Source organism: Sphaerodactylus townsendi, linkage group LG01 (genome assembly GCF_021028975.2).
Source record: "Sphaerodactylus townsendi isolate TG3544 linkage group LG01, MPM_Stown_v2.3, whole genome shotgun sequence".
Taxonomy (NCBI): Eukaryota; Metazoa; Chordata; class Lepidosauria; order Squamata; family Sphaerodactylidae; genus Sphaerodactylus; species Sphaerodactylus townsendi.
In genome coordinates, this window is record NC_059425.1 from 175,503,842 (window position 1) to 175,524,090 (window position 20,249).

The 20,249-nt window shown below is 44.3% G+C and overlaps 1 protein-coding gene across 1 annotated transcript in view; it reads right to left on the reverse strand.

Moving 5' to 3' along the window:
- HAO1 (hydroxyacid oxidase 1) overlaps positions 1–15,283 on the reverse strand; it is a 29,361-nt gene extending 14,078 nt beyond the window's left edge. Inside the window, exons 1-4 of the mRNA XM_048506161.1 lie at positions 15,064–15,283; positions 6,423–6,678; positions 5,144–5,319; positions 2,157–2,248 (exon numbers count right to left, since the gene is read on the reverse strand). Coding sequence (XP_048362118.1) covers positions 2,157–2,248; positions 5,144–5,319; positions 6,423–6,678; positions 15,064–15,283 — 744 coding nt within the window. The remainder of the gene's footprint in view (positions 1–2,156; positions 2,249–5,143; positions 5,320–6,422; positions 6,679–15,063) is intronic.
- Positions 15,284–20,249: the final 4,966 nt, after the last annotated feature.

Below are 20,249 nucleotides of genomic sequence, written 5' to 3' on the forward strand. Positions count from 1 at the left end.
GCAGTGTAGTTCTCAGCCAGAACTTAGCATTAATAAAAGTTAGCCACAATGCCTGAGGAAATAGGGTTTCCCTATTCCAGGATTGCAAAATGAAGCCATGGAGGAAGGCAGTCCTAACTTCTCTTCCACGTGGTACTTGAATGCAACACAATGTATACATACTGTGAACAGGTTTCTCAAGTCAAGGTACCAAGTCACTGAAGATCTGGACTAAAAATGTTGCCCAAGAACCTGCATTAATCACCTTGTAGAATGTTACAATATTAGCACAACCTTGTACACTCTAAGTATAGAATCATCTTTCTCCAAATTTTACTCTATTTTGTTAAGAAGGTTGACTTTCCTAAGATTCCCAGTGAGGAGCTATCAGAAGTCAGCATCTGGGTCATTTGAGGTAGTGTTACAATCTGAATCCATACCATCCTTTTATTTAAAAGGTTTTTAAGTCCACTTGCTACAAGGCAATTGGGATCCTCTTCCTAAACCACAGGTGTCAACCTCGCGGCCCTCCAGGTGTTATGGACTACAGTTCCCATCATCCCCTGCCAGCATCATGCTGGCAGGGGATGATGGGAACTGTAGTCCATAACACCTGGAGGCCGCGAGTTTGACACCTATGTCCTAAACTGTCTCAATGGCAGAGTCTAGATCAGGGGTAGGGAACCTGCGGCTCTCCAGATTTTCAGGAACTACAATTCCCATCAGCCTCTGTCAGCATGGCCAATTGGCCATGCTGGTAGGGGCTGATGGGAATTGTAGTTCCTGAACATCTGGAGAGCCGCAGGTTCCCTACCCCTGGTCTAGATTATAGATTAGTTTAAACCACTCTGTTCTTAGGGGTATATTTTTTCAGCGTTGGCTGAATCACTGTGCAGTCCCTCATTTTCAAAGCAGGATTCTACCTCCAGCACAGCTACTTCCCTCACTGTATCTTCTGAAAAAGCCAAAGCAGATGTTGCAAGTGACACAAATCAGGACACAGGTGCCCGAGCTGACTTACCACATGTAATGACCTGTATAAAGTGGGTTTCCTCACCAAAACATGATTCATTAAGCTCCAGAATGCTGTGAGGGAAAAGGAAAGCTTTGAGTTTCCCTATTGTGCTGTCATTACGTGTGACAGTGAGTCAGGTTGGGCACAAGCGACCCAGCTCATGTGTCTTGTAACACCTAATTCAGTTCTTAATCACCTGAGGAAAACATTGATTCATTTCTTTTTTGTCATCAAATCACACAAGAGGCAGAGTGAGGGGAAACTGCGCCCGGGGCGCGCAGGCGCCCTGTGCCCCTGCCACAGTGTCCCCCACATCGGAATGCCCATGCCACGCCCCCTCGACAGCCTTGCCATGCCTCCACTGCTGCTCAGCCTGGAGCACCCTCCCCTCGCCCCATGGGCGCTATGCCACTGAATCACACAGTTGACTTTTGGTGACCCTGCAGGATTTTCAAGAAAGAGATGTTCAGAAGTGGTTTGCCATTCCCTGTGGTAGTGACCAAGAAATAACCAGGGCAACTCTCCTTAGCTTCTGAGATCTGATGAGATCAGGCTAGCCTGGGATATCTGGATCAGGTCACTTTATGCTGTTTTAATCATTTGAGATGTTTTTCTCCTAGGAAGGAATTTTCTCCATCACCTGATCAAGTGAGACCACCGTGGGACCAAATGATTAATCAGTACAAACAGAATGTCCAAATTGGCATCTTGGTTTTTGTCGTTGTTAAACCACCATTGATTGGAACATCGTTTATATAGCAGCCAGACAGAACCCAGGACTACCAAAAGCTGCCTCTGTGGACTGACTTCAATCCTTCCTATTTAATTCCTCACAGTCATTACACTAGCAAAGCTTATTACCTTTTGGTGTAACACTAATTCCAAATAGCACCACTAAATCCCTAAGGAACAACGTCTGTTCTTTTTGCTTTCCTCTGGAAAGCAATCCTAAAAAGTCCACAGCTGTTTGCCCAAACAGCAAAAGCCAACAACATTTAAGTTCCTCTGCTTTGAGCTTCTTTCTAAAAACTAAGCCAACCAATGGCTAGTCACGTATGCCTGAAATATTAAACGCTCAAATACCCCTGAAGGCCGCTTCTGCTGTAGCTTGAGTTCGACCAAGAATTTGCCAACCTCCAGGAAAGCTTCCTCCAATACTCACTGTGGCTGGAACTCCATCCAGCTGGCGTGCACCGTGGTTTGACACCAAAATCCCATTTACACCATGCTTCACTGCTTTCTTAGCATCATCAGCTAGGAAGTTAAAAAAAGAGGAAATAATATTTATTTATAAGTTATAACTTATGACAGCTGTCAATGTAATTGCTACAAAATCCATTAAAACTCTTCAATTAACACACAATGCCAAACTTTCCATGTTTCAGAAGAACATTTATCTTGCAGTTCTGTTCAGCAGCTACAAAATAATGACACACTAAATCAAATTTTTCACTGTTCTAGCATATCCCACACCCAAAGACAACATTCCTCAGCTCTTTCTCTATTCCTGGTACTTTTATTTGAAAGTCCGTTAATGTAAATCAGACTGGTGTTCAATTCCACCAAGACTAGCCCTCCTGCTGAGATACACTTCTTGTAGACAAATTAATATGATTACAGTAATCGACACATACTAATATAATTATTTGCTGATTTGCAAATGGTTTTTGATTGATAACAGCAATTGGAAGAAGTTTCCTAAGTCCATATGTGTGCTATCCAGAGGAGAACTGGAGCCTGTGCGTAATCTCCATTATCTTCCAACAGGTTCAAACACAATGATTCTTAAAAGAATGATGTTGTATATATAGTGGTGAACAAAAACATATTTCTGAGCTTTTGTTGAACCTTACATGGGATTTCATATCTATATAAACGTGAAATACCACTCACTGACTGACTCATGCACAGAACTCAAAAACCACCGAAGCCACACACGTGAAATTTGGCACACCTGTTCCTTACGTACTCCAGGTGCTCACTAAGAAAGGATTTCCCAAAATTCACTTTCACTCGATTTATTACCTATTTACTGTTTTAACTGCTCATCTCTGGCCATCAGCGCGAACATTCTAAGGGCAAACCAACCGCTCAGTCCACAGACAAGCTGCATGAACATTCTAAGGGTGAGAGTTCATCACCACCAGCTTCATGTCCTTCACTAACTGCACTCTACCACTGCCCTCCACAACGCATGTGAACCTATTTGAAAACAAACCCATCAGTCCACAGACAGGCTGTGAGGAAATATTCTGCATGTCACCCCAAAGTTCACAAACAGGCTGCAAAAAAGTATGCTGAATGTCACCCCGAAGTTAACAGACAGGCTGTGAAAAAGTACTCCTCTACCCACCCTCACGTTAACAACACCGCTACAGCCAAATACTATCAAAACAGATTACAAAACGCACTATCACCTTGGACTACTAAACATTTGTCGGGTTTCACATATGGACATCAGATTTATTACTGTGGAGATAAGTTTATTGCTCTCGGCCTCCGATCACCCTGTGCTTGGTGTCGTGCTCTGAAGTGGCAGGATGAGTCCCCAGGAATGTGCTGCAGTGGTGGTACAGTCCAGCTCCCTGCCCTTCAACCCTACCCCGAACCTCTTCATAGCCTTCTCACTCATCAGCATCCAATTGCAGAACACTTCCTTTCTGCATCCCGAAAATACAATGGCTGCTTCCACATGGCGTCTTTCGGAGCCCACCAGGTGAAAGAGAGCAATAACACATTGCATTATCAAAAGACAACTACAGGAAGCTGCCGCAAAATATGCGAAAACAAACCCATCAGTCCACAGACAGGCTGTGAGGAAATATGCTGCATGTCACCCCAAAGTTCACAAACAGGCTGCAAAAAAGTATGTTGAATGTCACCCCGAAATTTATAGAGAGCCTGTGATGAAGTATGCGTAGCAAAGCACGGGTGCCCTGCTAGTTAGTATATACACATGAGTGAAACCAGGAGAGCACTTTTTAGAAGCTGTCATTTTAGTGTAGTGTATTGCCTTCTGTTTGCAGAGAAAGTATAGGCAATTCTCCACTCCAGAGTACATTTCTCTGGCTGTAGGTTCTTTCTGCTCACCAGAAGAAACTGGTGTTGCAACAGTGGAGTTCATCCAGTGGTGGGATTCAAACATTTTAACAACAGGTTCCGATGGTGGTGGGATTCAAATAATGACTGTTAAAAATATTTTAAGTATTTTAAAAAGTGATATTTTAAATTTTAACAACAGGTTCTACAGAACCTTCGGAACCCCCTGAATCCCACCTCTGGGTTCATGTAGCACTGGAGAAATGTGCTCAGCAAAGAAGGACAGCTCCAACATTCAAAAGGTATAGGAACCAAGTCAGTATGCTTTATGATTAGATCTCTCTTTAGGTCCATGGAAGGTTTCATCTGCTGAAGTCTGTGCTGTTGAAACACACAAGAACATGTGTATCTATTTGTACAGTCACTGTATGAAAGGGCATTAATTTTTTCTCTTATTTGTGAACATGTCACATGCCTGCAGAAGGATCTGCATCCTTCTCCCACCATATACATGGAAAACATACATCTTGGAAGGAGCTGTGACTCTTTGGTAAAGCATCTGCTTGGCATGCAAAGATCTCCACCTGTTAACAGGATCAGGTAAGGAGAAAGACCTCAACCTGAGACAGAGGAGAACTGCCCCCTTTCTGAGTAGATAATACTGACTTGGTAGACCAAGGGATCGACCAATTCAGGTATTTATGAACTGCAGCTTCTTGTATTCTGAGAGCCGCTGAAATGTACTGAATCACAACTTTCCTTATTAGCTTTCATTAACGTTGCGGGTTCCAAGGAAAATGCCAGAAAAATGTCCAAAGCAAAAATATTCTACTGTAATTGTATCAGTTTTAATGAACAGCTCCTCCATTTAAATGTTTGCAGTGTATTGAAACTGGTATCTTGGGCTCATTCCGCACATGCAGAATAGTGCACTTTCAAACTGCTTTCAGTGCTGTTTGAAGCTGTGCGGAATGGCAAAATCCACTTGCAAACAGTTGTGAAAGTGGTTTGAAAACACATTATCAGTATTGTAATAAATACGACTAAAGCAATCTTGCACAACAGATTTCTTCCAATAGCTCACAAAGCTTATGCTTCAGTTAAACCAACCTCTGAGGATGCCTTTAGCAACAATTGGCAAGGTAGTCAGACCTCTGAGCCACTTCAAATCTTCCCAGGTAATTGTAGGATCGATTGCCTCCGCAACATAAACAGAAAGACCACTGTTTTCTCCATAGCCTTTCTCAGATGAAAATGCCAGATCATTCGTTTCAAAATTTTTCATTCTGTAGTTCAGAAAACAATTTCAGAAAATACAAAAGTCATATTTACTCCCCACTAAACTTCAGCCCCAAACAATAACAGTCAAGAGAAAAAAACCCACTTTTGTAGTAGTAGTAGTAGTAGTAGTAGTAGTAGTAGTAGTAGTAGTAGTAGAAGAAGAAGAAGAAGAAGAAGAAAAAGAAAGAAGAAGAAGAGAAGAAGTTGTTGTTGTTGTTGTTGCTTGTATTTCATACATTGGTTACTATCAGGTATGAGGCGGATTATTTATACTACATTTGTTCACTTGATCTGAAGCAAATACTCTGTAAGGGTCGAATTCCCATTACATGATGAAGAAAATTCTTCACATGGACATAACTTATACAATTTGTTTCAAAAAGATGTGTTGATGATCACTGGCTTTGAGCCAAACTACACACTATTTTTTTTAATTGAGTCAGGTCTGGATTCACCCACAACCATGTTGAATTCCATTATGCGGATCTTTTGGATCTGCCCAGGCGCTACCTCTTGACAATTAAATACAAAGACCCTGCAACTATTTATGGGAACTTTGCTGTTTTGCCAGGTTCATATCTGCTGTTATCTTGTTGACAAGAAAAGGCAACTTTATATCTAGCCATCAATATAAGCCAGTGATGGCGAACCTTTTCGAGACCGAGTGCCCAAATTGCAACCCAAAACCCACTTATTTATTGCAAAGTGCCAACAGGGCAATTTAATCTGAATACTGAGGTTTCAGTTTAGAAAAAACGGTTTGCTCCGAGGAGCGCATTACTCAGGAGTAAGCTCGGTGAATCAACTGTGCTTCGAATGGGTGAATCACAACCCTAGGAGGGTTTACTCAGAAGCAAGGCCAGTCTAGGGGTATGTGGGGGGGGTGTGATTTTCCGCTCCCCCTATATGACAAACTCTGTGCGTGCGTGCCCACAGAGGGCTCTGAGTGCCACCTCTGGCACACGTGCCATAGGTTCGCCACCACTGATATAAGCCATACTGAGTAGCCAGTTATGACCACAGGGATATGGTGCTTGGGTATAAAGTCCCCAAAATTAAGCATGTATCAACAAAATGATATTGTAGAGGGACCAGTACCAACACATACCTCAGATGTGGAGGGAGCTGAAACTTGTTGCGTACATCATCTAGACGTTTGCCAAGGAACGGTGTGTCCACAGTCACAAAAATGCCCTTGTGCCCAGCTCTTTCTGCACGTTGCACAAGGGATCTGGTGACTTCCCGGTCTTTATAGATGTAAAGCTGCATCCAGCAAATCGCTTCTGGAGCTGCCTGAGCAACTTCTTCTATAGAAGACGTGGCCCAGGAGCTCAGCATCATCCCTGTCCCCATTGATCTGCAAGCTGAAGAGACAAGAAGAGTTGGTTTTTTAATATCCTGCTTTTCTCAACTGTAGGGAGTCTCAAGACTTACAAACTCCTTCCCTTCCTCCCCCTACAGCAGACACCTTGTAAGGTAAGTGGGGCTGAGAAAGTTCAGAGAGAACTGTGACTGGCCCAAGGTCACCCCAGCAGGCTTCATGTGTAGGAGCCAGGAAGCAAACTCAGTTCGCCACATTAGAGTTCGCTGCTCCTGTGGAGGAATGGGGAATGAAACCCAATTCTCCAGGTTAAGAGTCCACCACTCTTAACCACTACACCACACTGAAAGAGAGAAAGTTAATGCTCACTCATTGCTCCCAAGAACCCATCAATTGGGCTCACAAATCTTTTTGAGCTGACAGGCAGCTTTGGAATTCTGACACAGGGTGGTGGGTGCAACCCAAAAATGGCTGCCGCAGGAGGCAAAACCAACCACTAAATGTCAGGGAGTGAGATTATGCATAGCTCTAATTGTAACTCCACATTACAGACCGAAGCTCTGTTTGAAAGGGTGTGTTTTAAAAGGAACATATTGTTTAAAAGTAATGAGTCAGGTCCAGACTCACTTTTCCTGCGGCCACGGCCAGTTCCCTTATGGGGGCCTTTTGATCTGCACAGTAATGCACTGATGATACTTTTGTGGTGGTGGCAACTGTTGCTCAAGCAACGCTTTAAATTCTGCACAGCCAATCAGATCTCCACTGGCTGATCAGAAGCTACACTGGGCAAAACTACCACTGGGCACAACAGTTCCTCTTGCGTGAAATATGTGATCGTTTCAGAACTACAACTAACTGCTCACTCAAGTGTATTGTCGAAAGCTTTCATGGACAGATTCAACTAGTGCTGGTGGGTTTTCCAGGCTGTGTGGCCGTGGTCTGGTGGATCTTGTTCCTAACGTGAATCACTCCCTGCCTGGACTGATAAGCCCCACCCGCAATACAATACTATCAACCACATCTGTGCACCCAAGTTCCACCCAAGCACTTACTGATTGGTTACCCATCCTGGGACATGGACAATATCCCAAACATTCCCTTCTCTCTGGACACAGTGTGTAACAGACTTCCCTCTGTGATACACCTCTGAAGATGCCAGCCACAGATGCAGGCGAAACATTAGGTACAAGATCCACCAGACCACAGCCACACAGCCCGGAAAACCCACCAGAACCAGCTCACTCAAGTGTTTTTAGGCATTTGTTACCATTAAGTTTACCATGTAAATAAATACTGCTAACACACAATTGCTGTGGTGCCATAAGTAGGCAAAAGCCGATATCTTTGCTTTAGTAACTTGCATTCTCTTTTATTTTTACCCTCACGGGTACTTACACTTTTCTTTTAAAACTCATCTTCCACCATTAGCGCATGGGGATTCAATTCGTGATTTAGAACTCAGACAGGGGACCATGACATTTTTTCATTATGGCTATAATTACAACCGTCCCAGGTTTATATATGTATAAAAAAATTTTATTTATTTATTTATTATTAGATTTTTACCCCCCCTTCCCCAAAGGGCTTAGGTTGGCACAGGACATTATAAAACAATCACAATAAAATAAATAAATCTTGGTGGGAAGAACATTCTAGCTGTGTGATGACATCAAATCTCACTGCCTTACTGAGAGCCCCTGTTTAGCAGCATGAGTTTCTACTTAAGGTCTTACAGCTCCACCCTGTGGAACATTGACTTAAGGATGGCAACCTTTTCTAGTCATTGTTCTCGCTGAAGGACTGGGGATTTTCCTCCTTGACTTGGGACATTTTTCAAGCCTTTATGGATATTGCTTTGCCTGCCTTGTCTTAGCAGCCTCCATGTAGATCACCTCTGAAAATAATTCCATGTGACTCCCAGCAAGGAAAATTCATGAACATTTGTTACTAGCCAAATAATTCCAAATCCACAGGGATAGTCCCGGGTTCACCAAACACATTCCAGATAGCCACTTGGTTTGGGGGACAACTCTATGTAGTCGGTCTTCCAAGCGATAAGAGGTTCTGTACCTGTACCTGTAGGACAGCTGGATTCCATCCCACACATTCTCCTGAACTGTGTATTATACCAAGAACTCCGATCCAGCCTGCTATCCCAAGCTATATAGACCCTATGATTGATTATACTGAATCAGATAAAGTAGTTATGCTTTTAAATTGTCAGGATTTTCATTGTTGCCTTATAGTGGCAAAGTTTTTGTCAGAAGTTTGTAAACTGAATGTATGACAAAGGCGAAGTTTTTTACTATTCACTTTTTAACTGGAACTATATTTTAACTGGAACTATCGTGTATATGCCAATAAAGGCTTATTGAATTGAATTGAATTGAACTCTATGTAGTCAGAGCTATCGGTGCAGTGGGGTGAGCAATTAGATAAAACATTTTCCCATCTGGATGCTTAATAATGAAGCAAGCATGATGCTAAACTGGGACATTTGGAAGTAATGCCAACCAACTGAAGAATTCCGTCAGCATTCCATTTAGGCACAGGGGATGTATCAAACCGCGATTTGGAAAAAATATTTGATTTATCAGTCCTCTTGCTTGCCGCACCAAAAGTACAGGTCTTTCCTTAAGTATAAAACTGTCATATAGAATTAAGAGATCCTATGTAAAATTGGGATTAAAAATGCTGTTCAACAGGAACAGAGATTTTCAGCCTTTTGCACGTCTTTCAGCTTGCAATCAAGCCATCCTGACCATCTGATTTGACAGCCTATTTGTTCTGTTGGTTCTATCTCGATTGGATAATGAGTCCAAAGATGGATCTGCTCTGGCAGTCATGTGATCCGGAGGTGTAAGGGAGATGATCCCCCTATAGATGGTAAAATTTGAAAATCCTTCACTTTGGATAGCAAAGGCATACCGGCATGTAGTTTATAGTGCTGGCCCTAGTTCCAGCTGCATAAGTGAATTCCCCAGGATGGTCATCATAAGAAGATCCATTTGGGATATATATACCTACCCTATCAGCTAATCTAGCTGAGCAAAGGCTTGCAAAATTGGAATGTTGATCTTTAAAAACTCATGGAAGGAGGAGGCTCATCAGCAGAGGCGTAGGAGGAGGGGGGAGGAATGGTGCCTGGGGCAACACCTGCTTTGGCCGCCCTTGCGCCCCTCCCTGTCCCACTTAGCCTGGCTGGGCCACTGCCACCTCATGGCCCTCAACCCCACCCCGCCAGACTGCTCATTCAGCCAGTGGAGCCTTCACCGACCAGAGGAGCAGCCTGGCGGGGCGGGCCCAAGGGGAGGGGTGTGGGGGACAATTCTTCGGGGCGGGGCCCCACATGTCCCCGTAAGCACTCCACCTCTGCTCGTCAGCTCAGCCTCAAAGTTTCCTAGCATCGTTCTGTTTTTGGCCTCCAAGGAAGGTTCGTCTAATCCCATGCAAGCATTTAAATCACCCAAAAGCAGGACCATGGCTTCAGGATGGTCCATAGTGATTATAACAATGGAATACTTGAAGGCTATCCAGTTTTTGACATGTCCAGTTTCCTGTTTAAGGGAGATAAATATGTGTTTATAATAATCACACCACCTCATTTCCCAGTATTTAAAAACTGCATGGCTTACTGATCAAGAGGTTTTTTTCCCCCCCAGACATTTAATATTTATTTATCTGTTTGGGTGCTGGAAATTTTAGACTGTTTTTTGGTTTTTAGAATGGAGTTTTGTTGTGATTTTACTGTTGTGATTTTACCGTTGTATGATTTTTATTGTAACCCATGCTGAGACTGTGGTAAAGGGTGGGGAATAAATGTAAACAAATAGAATAGTATCTGTTTGTTTTGTTTATTAGATTAGCTTGCCTCCCCTCCCCTTATGGGGTCAGAGCGGCTTCCAACCATTTATAATAAATACAATATAATGAAACCACAGTATGAAATACATTAACATTTAATCTGAAAGGATGGTGACAGCATTTCAACCATTGCATATCCAGTGCAAGGAGGTAAAGTAGGGTGGCAGAACAGTGGTCAATCACAACTATCTCAGCCACATGCCTGGTGGAACAGCTCTGTCCTACAGGCCCTGCGGAACTGTCCCACGGGGCCCAGATTTCACTAGACAGAGCATTCCACCAGGTTCAGGCCAGAGCTGAAAATGCCCTGGCCCTGGTTCAGGCTAGCCAGACATCTCTCGGGTCAGGGATCACCAGCACAGGCAGATTTTTACTCGCTGACCTTGGGGTATCAATACCAGAGAACCTATGTACCAGAGGTGGGATCCAGCAGGTTCTCACAGGTTCCCGAGAGTAGGTTACTAATGATTTGTGTGTGCCGAGAGGGGGTTACTAATTGGTGATTTTGCCACGTGATTTTTGCCTTAGTTACGCCCCTCCTCTCAGCCGTAGCGCGCAGAACTTGAAGAAGGTGCACCGGCGTGCGTGGCAGCCTGCGCCTGCATGAATTCATTTCCCGCCCAAGGACCGGCGCAGCGGCTGCATCCTTGCCACAGCCCCACCCAGGAATGCCCCGCCCCTGGAATGCCCAGCCACACCCCCATCGTACCCCACCCAGCCCCATTGGCGCTACGCCACAGTTTGAATCCCACCACCATGGGGAACTCTGTTACCTAACAAATGGTTTTGGGATCCCACCACTGCTATATATGTGTACCCAAGCAATTCCTCTCTGGGCTCATTACACTTTTAGGGCAGCTTAAGATAAAGCCACCCCCCCAACTCCCAACAACTGCAGTCTTCCACCCTCCTGCCAAAACACCCTAATTGGACAAATCGGGAAGGAAGCAAGAAAGACACTCATTTTTAAGAGCATGAGGGGGTAATAGATTTAAGGATAAAATCATCCTCCAACCAAAAGATGAGTTGGGAAGCCTCTCCACAGGGTGAACCCAGCCACTAAAGATGGCTTAGAGTAGATGATCTCTCTTCTGCCTGACCACCAATCGAAATTCACCTGTACCTTTGCAATTTCCAGGGCTACTTGTTTCTCAGAGAATGTTTACCCACATCTCTAGTTTTTCCAGACAGGGTAACTACTATTAATGGTCTCCCCTATAGGACAATGACACCTCTTCTCTGTAGGAGAATTATGCCAGTCGTAATTACAGCCAGGGCTTTCGGATTTACTGTTGCTGCCTCTCCCACTAAGCTGTTTATCAGATCTTTCAGAACTTCAAGCTGGGTTACAAGCTTTAATTGACTAAACAAGCTAAATCAACAACATTACTTGTAAACTTACAATTATTTTTGCAAACACAAGACCTACGACCATTCAGATCCCACCCACCATCATTTTTATTTATTTATTTATGTTATTTATAAACCACCATTCTCCCTGGGACTCAAGGCAGATTACACAGAGTGCGTTAATACAATCAACAGGATGCAACATTCAACAAATCAATAAAACATGATTTGGGCAGTAGAACCAACCAGAAGTCGAAAAAACAGAAGCGAATCATAAGAGTTAACATGACATATTAAGTGATGCAAAATCACACAGTAGGATCCACTTTACAGCTAACTGTCCACAGTAGCATACATGACAGTCTGTAATAATTTGTCCAAGTAACTTTGTGAATCGTTTTGTACAGTGTTACTCTATTGCCTGCACGAAAAAGCCTTCTTGAATAATTCCATTTTTCATAGTTTTGGGGAAAGCCAAGAGAAGGACAACTTTCCTGACCTCGCTGGGCAGATCATTTCACATGGCGTTAGCTACATCTGAGAAGGCACATCTGTGGGCAGTGGATGACTTTGCCCATTTGCAGGTTGGCAGCTGCAGAAGGCTTTGCTCGGATAAGCAAAGCTGGTCATGACGGAGTGTAGTGGGAGTGATAGTCTCACAGCTATGAGGGTCCAAGGCCATAAAAGATTTCTTTTGTGATAGTTAATATTTTAAATTGAGCCTGGTAACTGATGGGTGACCAGTGGAGTGACAGCAGAATAGAAGTAATATGCATGCTCCATCTAGCTTTGGATAATAGTTGAGCCACATCATTCTGTACCAAATGGAGTTTCCAAGTTGATTTTGAAGGAGGAAGAAGAAGAAGAAGAGTTTGGATTTATATCCCCCCTTTCTCTCCTGTAGGAGACTCAAAGGGGCTTACAATCTCCTTGCCCTTCCCCCCTCACAACAAACACCCTGTGAGGTGGGTGGGGCTGAGAGAGCTCCGAGAAGCTGTGACTAGGCCAAGGTCACCCAGCTGGTGTGTGTGGGAGTGCCCAGGCTAATCTGAATTCCCCAGATAAGCCTCCACAGCTCAGGCGGCAGAGCTGGGAATCAAACCCGGTTCCTCCAGATTCGATACACGAGCTCTTAACCTCCTACGCCACTGCTGCTCAATATACCAATATCTATCTATCTATCTATCTATCTATCTATCTATCTATCTATCTATCTATCTATCTATCTATCTATCTATCTATCTATCTATCTATCTATCTATCTATCTATCTATCTATCTATCTATCTATCTATCTATTTATTTATTATTGAACTTATATACCGCCCTCCCCTAGAGGGCTCAGGGCGGTTTACAACAAAATTAAAAGCACACATCATACAATGGCGATAGTGTACATTAAAATACAGCGTCCAATCATAAAATATATCAAACAGTAACAGTAGATGGCATCCAACAACTAACTCCCCTAGGAGGAAACAGTAGGGCCCCAGTTGTTAAATAGAAAGGGGGGGGAGGAGAGGAGGGGCATCAGCGGCTGGTCTCCCCAAAAGCCTGGCGGAATAGCTCAGTCTTACAGGCCCTGCGAAACTCATTAAGGTCCCGCAGGGCCCGGACAGCTGGAGGAAGAGCATTCCACCAAACAGTGGAATATACAGTACATTGCAGTAGTCTCGTCACAATGTCCCTATGCCATGAATCCACATGGCCAGATTTGCATCTTGGATCTCTACTGATGGGTAACAGACCCTAAGGATAGTTTTTCATTCTGATGTATTCAATGTTAGACAGTGCTGAATCTGGCGCTTCACTGTATTGGTAAGCCTTGAACTCGATGTATCCATGACTTGTAACGATCATGTTAGCCACAGTGAAGTACAAATACTCTTGAGTTATTTTTGTTTTCATTTTGAAATGAAAACGTGTGTGGTCTTTAGTGGGAACAGTGAGGGATAAGAGGAATCTATTGGTTTGCAGGTTCTCATTTTTCCTTGGAAAAAAAAGGCATGATAGCAAATTGGAATGGAAACAGGAACCGGGTTAGCCAAACCCCAACAATAACTTGCCACAGCACAAGGAAGTGTATCCTCCAACCACAATGGGACCCATCACGCCTTGACTTGTTCTTTCAATGGACTATGAATGAGTAGAAACGGACTATGTGTTAACAGTATTTATTGGACATTTCATATGATATCGGTTCATTGATTGCTGACTAGTATATGAGTAATAGTTATTACAGTTCATCAATTTAATACGCTTCCTTGTGCTGTGGCAAGTTATTGTTGGGGTTTGGCTAACCCGGTTCCTGTTTCCATTCTCATTTTTCCTTTCCAGTCCTCGAGAAAACACCTTAGTTGACATTTTGCAACGAGAGCTTAGCCTAAAATTTTAAACCTTCAGTCAAAATGTCAGACCTAAACAAGTTGCATACCAATTTTTAAAAAATGATGGGCAGTTCCACGAGTTCAGGTGGCCAGATGCGCTGCCCCACCGCTCCCAAAGGGGCTTCCCAGCAGCATGGGGAACCTTCACAAGCATGACAGCCCACCACCACCAAGAAGCCCCCATAGCACACAACAGGCATATCTCACCCAAAAAGAGTTGCATAAGTCACACCTTGCAGCTGCTGCTGTAATGCGCTGGATGGCTGGGAGGGAGTTGACCCCAGGTTTACCCTCACCGTGCTGGCAGCGGCCAAGGTGTACAGATGCTGCTGCAGCATTCTGCATCACATCTCACTGCCAGGGAGGGCAGCGGCGGCCACAAGGCTGCGGTTTCGCCCCTTTACCAGGGTGTCAGAGCAGTCAGAGAAGGAGGAGGGAGGAAAGAAAGAAACTGGAAGAAAGGGGAAGTGGGTGCTAAGGGGAAGGAAGGAAGCAGGAAAAGAGGCGCGGGGGGGGGGGGGGAAGCCTGAGACAATATGGGAAAGAGAACCACTAGCAGAGGGAGATGAGAGTTCCGTTTCCCTACCCGGTGAGTTCTTATGGTTTCCCCCACTTGTCATACGTAACAAAGAAAATAAATTCTAAGCCATTGGTTACTAATGCTCCCCCCAACCCCCAATGTTGTTTCATGTTGATGTTTTATGCAGAAGTGATGTCAGGATTATCACGTAACTGAATCCATGGAAAATAAAATTTCAATAAGCAGGAAGGACCCATTGTTGAGTCATGTTCTTTGTCTCAAACGGACTCTGTGTTGCTGTGGCTTACCTCTGGCAGTAGCTGTCTCGCCATCTGCATGAGCCATGCGCTGCATGGCAGTCGCTCCAACGCATATTGGCATGCTGACTCGTTGTCCGAAGATGGAAGTTGACAGGTCCACAGCAGACACATCTCTCAGCATCCGGGGATACAGTTTTAATCTGCCATAAATGGAAACGAGGGTCACACTGTCAAATGATGACCACCATGTATTGTCGAAGGCTTTCATGGCCGGAATCACTGAGTGATTCCTATTGACCTTGCTATCCCCATTGTTACTCACATGCTATACTTCATTGTTACTCACTTGCCAGGCCACTCCTATTCAGATGCCCTCACCTATTGACCTTTACTCACAGGTATATATACTCCACTTGCTTTCCTTTCCAACTATCAGATCCTCTGAAGATGCCAGCCACAGATGCAGGCAAAACGTCAGGAGAGAATGCTGATAGAACACAGCCATATAGCCTGGAAACCACACAGCACCCCGATGACCGCCATATTAAATGTTTGCTCAGTGCATGAGGTGCATGATGCAAAACTAATCTGAAGGCCCAAGTTTTCAGCTTGAATCAGCTCCGACACAGCTTGTTGCTGAAGCCATGATGGAGCACAGGAGCCGGAGAAGCTCAGACTGAGATTGGTGAACCTGGAAAGTGAGCCAGCAGTTGCCAAGCATGTGTGAATGAGAAAAGATCTACTATGAAAAGCAAATTGTTTTAAGCAATATAAGGACAGGATTTGGGAGGGGAAGGAAGGTTAGTGGACTTCAGACCATAGTTTGGGGGGCCCAAGTAGGTCACACACCTCAATCTGCTGGGTGGCAATCTTCTACACGCAGTCAGCACAATTTTGCAGCATTTTGGAAGGATGATTAGTATAGAGAAGGATAGCTTAGTGGACTTCAGGCCATAGTGGAAGGAAGCTTAGTGGACCATAGCTCAGGACCCTCAGGTAGGTCACACACCCCAATCTGCTGGGTGGCAATCTTCTACATGCAGCCAACCCAATTTTGCAGCATTTTGGAAGAATGACTAGTATGTATGCATGGAGAAGCAAAGCCATCATGATTCCTGCCTCTCTTCCCAGAGGAAGTTATATCCCTTCAAGAATGCCATTTCAAAACAAGAGTGAAACTTAAGTATAATATTAACAAGTCTAACTAGCAACAGACAGTTGCCTACAGTGAAGGATTTGTTGGGTCCTCATTAATATTCTATTCATTGTGAGTTAACACTTCCTTTAGAAGTCGTTTCCAAAGTAGAATTAAAGCTTTACAACCTGTCCGAGCAGTAAGAAGTTCCAGCGCTTCCTTGACTGAGTTGGTTCCCACTGGAAGAAACTTGAAATCATTTTTGCTTTTCTTAACAGTATACAGGTAAAGCCCAGGTGGCAGCAAAGAGAAACTCTGAGCAGCAGATCTGCTATCCTACATCAGATCCCAAAAGACAAGGATCTCCTGCATTCCAAGATCCTTTGGCCCACTCACAACAGTATAAATCTACTCTTGTTCTATCTCTGCCAGGACCTCTGTGGGCAGTGGTGGGATTGAAATAATTTAACAATCGGTTCCGGTGGTGGGATTCAAATAAATTAGCAATTGGTTGTTTACAAGCACCATTTTAACAACCGGTTTCTGCCGAAGTGGTGCGAACCTGCTGAATCCCACCACTAACTGTGGGTATTTCTTCACACACATGGTGATGCTTTTCCCTCCCCATTTAATGAGATTACCTTTTCCAAGCTCTGATGGGTAATTTGCAGAATAATTTGTTGGTAATTAATGCTAATTGAGTAGACACCAACAATAATTTTTAAGTGCCATTTCTTTGAGGAAAAGGTCCTGTCAGCAATGCCAAGCCCACAGGATTAGGGTGGCCAGGCAGAGTAACTGCCAGATGAATTGGGGACAGGAACATGTGGGGGAGTGTCAGTGCTGGCAGGATGACATGACATATAGGGAAAACCCAGAACTGGCAGTGGGTAACTCTATCCATTCCTAGAACTACCTGCAGTCACTTCTGGGTTTTCCCTGAAAGTGATGTTGTTTCGCTAGTCAAGCAGGGGTCTTCAAACTATGGCCCTCCAGATGTTCAGAGACTACAATTCCCATGAGCCCTACCACTTGGCCATGCTGGAAGAAGTGATGGGAATTGTAGTCCATGAACATCTGGAGGGCCATAGTTTGAAGACCCCTGCACTAGTGACATTGCTTCACCTCACACATACACATTATTGCTTGAAGAGTTGAACAATGGCCACTTGACCAGGGGGATTTCCTACCCCCAACAGAGTTTTGACACACCCACATAGAATAGACCCATTGACAGTCACCAGACTTCAGACACACAATAGGAAATTATATAGCTTTGCTCTCATACAACAGCTGATTGGGTTAGAAATGGAGATTTGGGGGGGGAGGGGCCTCATAGAGCCCACCCTCCAAAGCAGCTATTTTCTCCAGAGAAACTGATGTCTGCAGGCCAACTGTAATTCCAGGAGATCCCCAGCCCCCACCTAGAGGTTGGCAACACTAGATGAGAAGAGTGTAAAAATAAAGTACAATAGTAATTCATCAGCTTACACACCCAAGTGTGAGTCATACCTGAGTGAGGCTGTATCATTTGGGACCTCATTCACAGCCATTTTGTGGCTTTGAAGAAGAAGAAGAGTTTGGATTTACATCCCCCCTTTCTCTCCTGCAGGAGACTCAAAGGGGCTTACAATCTCCTTGCCCTTCCCCCCTCACAACAAACATCCTGTGAGGTAGGTGGGGCTGAGAGAGCTCCAAGAAGCTGTGACTAGCCCAAGGTCACCCAGCTGGCATGTGTGGGAGTCCGCAGGCTAATCTGAATTCCCCAGATAAGCCTCCATAGCTCAGGCGGCAGAGCGGGAATCAAACCAGGTTCCTCCAGATTAGATACACGAGCGCTAAACCTCCTACGCCACTGCTGCTCCAAAATAAAACACATGGCAATGAGGAAAACTGAGCATTCAAATGCCGCTTCAATGAATTTGATCCATTTAATCTTGATCTTCATACACTCAATAGAAGTTTTTATCTGAAATTCCGACTGGGCTTTCTGAGAAACACCATAACTGCTATTGTAAATGATGTGACTTTGCCAGGAACCACTCGAAGGAAGGGTAATGAAGTACCATCAGAGGCGTATCTAGAGAAAATGTAGCCCGGTGCAAAATCTGAGTGTTCTGCCCCCCCTCCCCCACCATGACCAAACAACGTGGTTTTTTTTGCACCAGGTCTTGAAGTCAGTGTATGGACCCAGGGTGGGGGGGGGGGGGAGAGGAGGGGGGCATAAAGGTAAACATTCCGCCCCCCAAGTGACTAAATGGCCGCAGCCTGGGGACATTTGACTCCATATGTCCCGCTGGGGGGTACACCCCTGAATACCAGCACCTTATCCGTTCAGCAATTGGTTTGATCAAACCTTCGACATTTATCTCAACCCAGTCTGATTTCATGAAGCAAGAAAGAAGGAATGCTCATCTCCTGTGCCTGCTCTTCTTGCTACTTCTCCAAACTGCTACCATAGGGTGCAGTCCTTGGCTCCCACAAGCAATATCAGCTGTGCCAATTATGGCTAGAAGAATGGAGGGATCCTCTGCATGTGCGGAGTGCCATCAGGTTGCAGCCAATGTATAGCAACTTATAGGGTTTTTAAGACATGAGGCATTCAGAGATGGTTTGCAATTGCCTGCTTCTGCATAGCGATCCTGGACTCACTTGGAGGTCCCTCACCCAAATACTAACCAAGGGTTACTAACCAAGAGCAGCCGTGGCGTAGGAGGTTAAGAGCTCATGTATCTAATCTGGAGGAACCGGGTTTGATTCCCTGCTCTGCCGCCTGAGCTGTGGAGGCTTATCTGGGGAATTCAGATTAGCCTGTACACTCACACACACACCAGCTGGGTGACCTTGGGCTAGTCACAGCTTCTCGGAGCTCTCTCAGCCCCACCTACCTCGCAGGGTGTTTGTTGTGAGGGGGGCAGGGCAAGGAGATTGTAAGCCCCTTTGAGTCTTCTGCAGGAGAGAAAGGGGGGATATAAATCCAAACTACTCTTCTTCTTCTTCTTCTTCTTCTTCTTCTTCTTCTTCTTCTTCTTCTTCTTCTTCTTCTTCTTCTTCTTCTTCTTCTTCTTCAAGGCCAATGCTTCTTAGCTTCTAAGATCTGATGAGATCAAGTTATCTGGAGCTATCTGTCCTTCTCACTGCATCATTTTATGTACCCCTCCATCTTCAGATTTCTTTTTATACCTTCTCTCCTCCTCTAACTTTATCTTCCCTTGCCCCTGTTTCACCTGTTCTATCTTGTGTATGGCTCCCACACAAACTGACACGGAGACTTGGAAATCTCTACAATGTTGGTTGCAGATTGCCTCGCAAACCTGAGGTGACCTCCAAGATCTCATAATGTAGTCTTTTCTTTATTTTTAAAGTCCCTAATTTTAAAAATTCTGCATGTCTGGAGTTTTTCCCAGGCTTGTTAAAAAAAAAAAAAAACTTTGTCCCTATCCCAGTTTTGCGGATTTTTTGAGCCACAGTCTACAGCCCTGTTCAGAAGTAAAAGCGAGTATTGGCTTACCGTTCCAAATGCAACATTTCAACTGAAACTATAGTAGCAACTATTGCATTGTCAAATTAAAAAAAAACATTAATGAGAATTTTAATTTGTGCAACCAGAAAATTCAGCATCACTACTGTGTTTCCCTGAATATAAGACAGTGTGATTTAATCCACAAGAATATAAGGATATGTTCTTATATATAATTTCTTGCTCCCAAAGATGCGGGCTGTTAAGTATCTTATTTCTCTAGGATGTCTTATTTTTCTGTGTTCTGTTCGTCGGGCACGCTTCCAAACAAAAACTTTGCTATGTCTTACTTTCGGGGGATGCCTTATATTTCGCACTCCAGCAAAACCTCTACTATGTCTTATTTTTCGGGGATGTCTTATATTCGGGGAAACAGGGTAGCTTTAGCTACTGTATGCCGTAGCAGGCTCCTGCTGCTAGTTTTGAAAGCAGTAAAACCAAACCGTACACACACACAATAGGAGAAGCTCCTGTCTCATGCAGGGAATTCTTGGTATGTTCAGAACAATAGAAATACTATGATAGTGACTTCCAGAACAGCAACCCCCACACGCATTACAGTCCAGCCTTCTAGGAGTG